This window comes from Heliangelus exortis, chromosome 24 (assembly GCF_036169615.1).
Source record: "Heliangelus exortis chromosome 24, bHelExo1.hap1, whole genome shotgun sequence".
NCBI lineage: Eukaryota > Metazoa > Chordata > Aves > Apodiformes > Trochilidae > Heliangelus > Heliangelus exortis.
The window spans coordinates 5,641,524-5,647,952 of record NC_092445.1 but is presented as its reverse complement, the minus strand read 5'-3'; the positions used below and the strand labels follow the sequence as shown (position 1 = coordinate 5,647,952).

Sequence of the window (6,429 nt, the reverse complement as noted above, 5' to 3'; positions counted from 1 at the left end):
CAGTTCTTGTCTCCTAAATTACAAATGGGTTCTCCTCCAACAGCACTGCTGATGCTAATTGGGTTTGTGGTTTGTTTGGAGCTACAGAACTTGGTGCAGCTGATGCTCTGAAAACAATGCTAATCTAGGAAAGGAATAATAAACTATGGGAAGAGAGTATCTTTTGGATGAATTTAAGTGGTTTTCTTTAATCTGGTGTTCAAGTGAAAAAAAATTATGTAATTAGGAGCAGATTAATTCTACAACTGAGTTGTGGTCACACCTGAAAGATACAAAAGGCTCATGAGCCAGATCTGCCTTTTATGTAATTTTTTTTAAAAAGCCATGTGGCACAGTTGACTTTCATTGCTGTAATAACCCTCCAGGGAACTTGATTATTTCCCCCACCCCCCCCGGGAGACAATTCACATCCTCTCCTCAAACAAAACCCAAAGTGCAGGATTCAGGTTAGCCCTCCCAGATCACACATGCCAATGTGCATCTGCGTGCAGCCCTTCTCCTCCCAATGCTTCTTAAAATGGCTGCCACAGGGCTGTGCAGCAGATGCATCCTCCCTGGAGCCCAGGCAGGACACAATGCAGCTGTGTCTCACATAACAGACCCTCACCAAGCTTAAAAATTATTTTCAGACCACAGCACAACGTTTAAAGCACTTTTTTTTTTTTTTTTTTTTCCCCCAAATCAGGGATCAATCCCTGCTGCCTCTGGAAGCAGGTCACTGGGTTTAGCTTCCCACTATGGTTTAGGAGGATGTGTAGCAATAAAACTAAAGAGTTTTGGACATTTCCACCTACCTCAAGGGTCACAGAAGAGCAGTGAGGATCCTTGCCCCAGGCCCTGCCTTGCCAGGGTGGTACCAGTTGAGCAAAGAATGGTCTTTGCTTTTCTCCATCCTCTTTGCCAGCGCTGGGCAGGTGATCCGCTGGGAATTGTTAGGAGCCCGGCACGAAATGGAGGGGCTGAGCACCACTGCTGCAGCCTTCAACCTGCCAGAGAGGAGCAGCATTCCCTCCTGCTGCATGCCAGGCTCAGGAAAAAAATCACCTCCATCCCTGTGCAGATCACAGGAGAAACAATAGAGGCAGCCATTGTGCCTTCCTGCTCTTTGGAAGGGGATCTTTGTTCCCAGTGAATGGCTCTTGTGCTCGAGCATGTCTTTTCAGGAATCAGAAGCCACTGCTACTCTAAATCCACTAAAAAATTAAGACCCTGAACTTTTAAAACCACCAAACCAAAAATGGGAATTTCACCCAGCAGCTCTCCTGTATCTTCTGTGTAAGTTGTTTGGGTCTTTTTTTTCCCCCTTCACATCCACCACTCCCCCCCCCCCCCCAGGAAAAAATGGCTACCAAGCAGCTAGCTGAGCAGTGATCCTAAGGTAGGGACAAGAGCCTTGTGTGAGAAAGTCCTTTGTGGCTGTGGCTCTACATCTGCTGCCAGGCAATTGAGTGTGAGCAGAGCCAGGGCTGGGGTGATGAACTGCAGCAGCTGTCCAACTAAACAAGCAACTGCTGCCTCCCCTGGTCGGGCACCCAGGACAAGAAGGACTCAAGCTCACCCATGAAGGGGTCACCATTTATTCCTTTCAAATGTTACAATAAAGCCCATACAGCTCTCTTTTTTTTTTTTTTTTTTTTCTTTTCTTAGAAGTTAGAAAATTGCAAATCAAGTGTTTTGGCCATTAAAAAATTATTTACAGAGAAAACAATGTTGCTTCACATTTTACAGCTGCAGGCTCCCTCCCTCCACCCCACACCCTAAAAGTTATCCCTTAGAAGCAGAATTAAACACAGCGGACTTACAAGCTTTATGGTTTTAAGCCAATAGTAAGACATGATTAAAAAAAAACAACCCAACCAAAAAAAAAACCCTAACCAGATTAAGCTTTTAAACCATTGATTTCTATAAAAAGCACAAAAGACTTTAAATGGAAGTCAGAACCAGGAATGTAAACTGAGAAGAAAAAAAAAAAAAAAAAGAATCCATTGAACAGTCACTGGCTTGCTGGGCTGGGGGGAGAGGGGACAGTCAGCCAGCAGAGATACCAGAGCAGTCTGGGACAGCTGGGTTCTTGCAAACTGTAAATTCCAGTTATGTCCAGGATAGTCTTCCTCCACGCCTCAGCTTTGGGTTAAAAACTACTCCAAGTTGTGGTGGTGGGAATCCAAACCAGCTTCCTAGCGGGGGAGGGGAAGAAATAACTCAAGGGAGGGGGTTGTGTGTCTGTGTGTGTGTGTGTTGGCTTTAGAAAGTGTTGTCAGTGTGTGGGCAAGGCAGTGAGTCTGTGGTGTGACCAGGATGGAGAGGATGGCACAAGAGTCTCAGGTGAGGACAATGCCAATGCCAAGTGGGCTCTACTCTTCCTTCTGCTCCACCACCACCGGAGCTGCTGTAGGCTCCGTCCCCACAGGTTTTGAGGGCTCCTCTGGTTTGGCTGTATCCCCGTGGTTTTCCCTCAGTTGTTGTTTTTCTTCCTCCTTGCTTCCCCCTGCTTCAGCATCCTCCCCCTTGGGCTCAACTCCCTGCTGCCCCTCCCCAGCCCGGCTGCTCTCGGTGGGGCTGCTCTGCTCCTCTGCTGTCCCCTCCTCGGGGGGAGCCGAGGGCTCCGTCCCGCTGGCTGAGCAAGCGGGGGTCTCCTCTCCCTTGGCCTCCCCCTTGCCTTGGTCCTCCATGGGAGAGGACCCAGAGGAGTCCCCAGCTTCTTTCTTGTTCTTCCTAAACGAGATCCCGCTCAGCTTGAAGGATTTCTTGAATGAGAACTTCTTCTTCTTCTTGGGGGTGTCCTTGGGGGCCACCGCACCTTCGGGTTTATCATCCCCGCCTTCGGCGGGGGGTGCGGGCTCGATGGCATCCTCCCCGCCCGCCTCGTCCTTGTTCTCCTCCTGGAGGGGTTCAGCCGAACCGTTCCCGTTCGGGGGGGGCACTTCGCCCCTCACCTTGGGTGTCATGTCCCCGTTGAACCACAAATGGCCGTTCTCCTGCGGGAAGGGAGGGGGAGCAGAACACCGCGTCAGACACAGCCCAGGACTCGACGACTCCTCCCCAAAACCCCACACCCTGCTGGGGCAGGGGACGCCCACCCGGGGAAAGGGGGTGCATTGGACCGGAGTGAAAGGGTGCACCCAGGGGTGAGAGGGGATACACCGAGCCTGGGTGAGGGGGTGCACCGGGGGAAGTGGGGTGCACTGGGGGGGAAGGTAGGATGCACCAAGCCGAGGTATGGGGGTGCCGGGGTGATGGGGTGCAGCGGTGGAGGGTGTGCAATGGGGGATCGGTGCGCTGCCACTGGGCGGCACCCGCGTTCCACTCCCGGTGCCGTGGTTCGGCGGCTGACGGGGCCCCCGCCCGGTGCCGGGAGGGAGCTCGGGGCGCGGTGCGGGTGGGTCCGCATCGTTCGGTGCCCACCGGGCAAAAGGGTCCCTCCCAAAACCGCCACTGACCCCATCCCCACCGAGCCGCCGCCGCCTCCTTTGTTTGCCCGCCCGCCCCGGCGGGGCGCACAGCGCGGCTCCCCGATGCCCCCCCCCGGTACCTACCTGCCCGTTGGCTTTGTCGGGCTCGGTGCCGGCGGTGTTGGCCTCCGCTTTGGCCGTCTTGGAGCCCTGGCTGCCCATGGTGCGGCACGTCGGGCCCTCCCCGCCGGGGCGGCTACGCTCGGCGGGCGAGCGGCGCCGAGAGGGAGTGGGCAGAGCCCCCCGCAGCCCCGGTAATAAGGAGCGGGGCGGGGGCGGGACGCAGCCGAGACCGCCCCGGGGGCGGGGGACGAGGATGGAGCCACCGCCCCGGCGGGGGACGGGGGATACCGGTCGTGCCCTTCAACCTCCTCTGTTCTGCGGCCCTGGAGCCGGGGGCAGCCCCGGGAGGGGCGTGGGCGGTGGGGAAGGGGAGCGGGGTGGTGCTTCCCCCAGCCCCGACACCCCTGAGGTTCCTCTGTCCCCATCGCTGTCACCCTTTGGAGGTGACATCCCTGTCACTCCATGGTGCCACTCATCCCAGTCCCAGCACCCCCCAGGACAAGCTCACGGGACAGCTGACGCAAGGGTACTCCTCACTCCTGCCCCGGCACCCCCCAGGCTTGTGCCGTGGGTCACACCCCGCTCCAGGCCCTGCCCTGGGACCAGCCCGGTAGCTTTTTCCCCTCTGGGTTTTTCTTTCTCTCTCCTTTTCCGGGAAAAGGAGACCTTAGAAAAAACAGAAAATGGAACTAAACCAAAGGGGATGGTAATGCTGCACCAGTCAGCAGCTGCCATCGAGGACTCAGTCCCGGGGGGATTTCTTGCCACCCCAGCACAGCTGATTTCACTGGGTGCTCCCAAAGCCCAAACCCTTTTGTGCCTGTCCAAGCCCCCAGTGCTCCCTGGCCAGCCCACACCATGCTGGTGGCCACTATGGGCCATGCTCCTGAGCTCTGGTGCCTTCCAGGCACCCCACACCCACTCCTGCCAGACCCTCCTTGAGCCACGGGGGGCAGGAGGGACGTCCCCCCCCCAACCCCCAGCTGTGCCCCGGAGCCCGCTTGCAAGTCAAGGCCAGCATCCCCGTGGGGAAAACAATGTGCTGCTGTGTGTGCTCCACCAACAAGGTCATGTTTTGTCTCTGCCCTCCCTCCTCCTCCCCTCAGCACACATCATCTCACCCTCATTACAGCAAAATTTCTCTGTTAATTAAAACAGGCGGCATCTTCCTTATTGACTTTTGGTTGCCAGTTGATAAAAGCCTCTGACTGGCTGCTGCTGGCCCCGCTGCCTGCTGGATGGAGAGCTGCCCAAGTGGCCTTCAGGACTGTGGAGGGGCTGTGTGGGACATACCTGGGTTAAAATGAAGCACGTGGATTTTCAGAGTATGGTGAGGCTGTTTGCTTTGGGAAGACAAACGGTCCAAGTGAGTCCATTAAATCATTCAGTAAACATGCTCTGTCCTCTGCCTGTTGTTCCCCATCTCCAGCTCCAGCCCACTGTGCACAGAAGTTCCTCCTGGAGAGCAAAACCAGGCAGAGCCATGGCTGGCGAGTCCTTCCCTCTGCCCCAGCAGAGGGAAGCAGCTGTGCCAACCCCACACTTTTCTTACCTTCATGTTTTCTGTCTTTCTGCAGAGGTTCCCATTGTCCTGCCTCTTCTCCATGGGGATGTGGACAGTCCTGTTGGTGCTGTTTCACCCCATCCCACCATGCTGCCCCACTGCTGGAGGATCTTCTGAGCACACCAGAGCAGGCACCTGTTTTCCCACTGCCTGTCCAAGACCACCCAGCCATGCCACAGCTCTAAGATGCTCCTGTCCTGCACCAGAGCCATGGGGGGAGCCACTAAGGTGAGCAGCACCGTGACCATCAGCACCATCCCCACCGGGGCTGCCACGAGCTGGGAGGGGACTCTGAGGGTGCAGCCTGGGGGGCGACAGTGGCAGTGTAGGTGGCACAGGGGCAGCTGTGGTTACACCAGGAGAGTAGACAGGAAGCATGGTGGTGGATTACAAGCATAAACCAAACACCGGCCTTCCCAGTGCAAACCAGTCTGACCACCAGCCCCGCTTGCCATGGGTCCCATCCCTTCACCACTACCTTGGCCATGGGTCAGGGACCTCTGTCCCCAGGTGTCAGCCAGGAACTGGAGCAAGGCAGGGGATGCTCTGGCTCCACATGGGCTCTCTGGTGGTTCGTGGGGCTTTGGCTGCTGGAGAAGTGATGGGGATTTGCAGGGGAGAGGCAGACGGGCAGATTAGGGGTCTGGCTGCTCCTCCAGCAGATGGACAGGCAGATCTGCTCCTGCCTAAAAGGCCTCGGAGACATGAGATCTTTGTGGATGTTATTTTCCACTTTCCAGACCTACGTTATTAGGTGTTAATTGCTAACAGGCTGCGTGGCAGAGCAGTGAGTGCAGGCCCTGGGCCAGGGAGTTGGTGTGGGGCAGGAGGGTGAAGTCCCCATCCCCATGCCCTGACCCTGCCTCCCAATGTGTTCCTCCAGCCCTTAACGAAGAATTAATGCAATTATTTATTCATGAACCTGGAGCCATTCACAACCCTCATCTGCTTGAGGATTTGCACCGAGTTAGTAGGGACCCAGCTAGGGCAACCAATGGCACTGGGAGTATAGCAGAGTGATTTCCATATTGATGTATAAATAGCAAAGGAATTAGCTAATTAGGTCTCTCTGGGGAGAGAATTCCAGCAGGGAGAGTGAGGGGCTGGGCCATATGCAGGGACGGGTGGCTTCTACCACCATGGCAGCTTCAGCACAGGAACAGCCCTTGGCTAAAACCAGCAGCTGTGGTTAGGGGCTGGGGTCTGCCTCTTCTGTGGCCACCCATTGTTTGGCTTTTCCAGGACCTGTGTCCCAGCTTCTAGTCGTGGCCACCTGCTTGGTCCCTGCTCTGGCTGAGCAGCTCACCAGGGGCTGGGGGACACCTGAGGTGCTGAGTGGTACCATCCTTG

At 55.9% G+C, this 6,429-nt stretch overlaps 1 protein-coding gene across 1 annotated transcript; it reads right to left on the bottom strand.

Annotated features, from left to right (window-relative positions):
- Positions 1 to 1,561: 1,561 nt before the first annotated feature.
- Positions 1,562 to 3,697, bottom strand: MARCKSL1 (MARCKS like 1). Its single transcript, XM_071767501.1, has 2 exons — positions 3,537 to 3,697; positions 1,562 to 2,978 (listed from the first exon to the last, which is right to left on the bottom strand). Exons 1-2 carry the CDS (start codon positions 3,612 to 3,614, stop codon positions 2,355 to 2,357), a joined length of 702 nt encoding a protein of 233 aa, XP_071623602.1. The 5' UTR covers positions 3,615 to 3,697; the 3' UTR covers positions 1,562 to 2,354.
- Positions 3,698 to 6,429: the final 2,732 nt, after the last annotated feature.

Bases quoted from the DNA above. Each gene is read 5' to 3' on its own strand.
- MARCKSL1 (XM_071767501.1), bottom strand. From the start codon at position 3,614: ATGGGCAGCCAGGGCTCCAAGACGGCCAAAGCGGAGGCCAACACCGCC. The intron at 2,979-3,536 runs GTAGGTACCGGG...CCCTTCCCGCAG, and splicing joins CCGACAAAGCCAACGGGCAG to GAGAACGGCCATTTGTGGTT.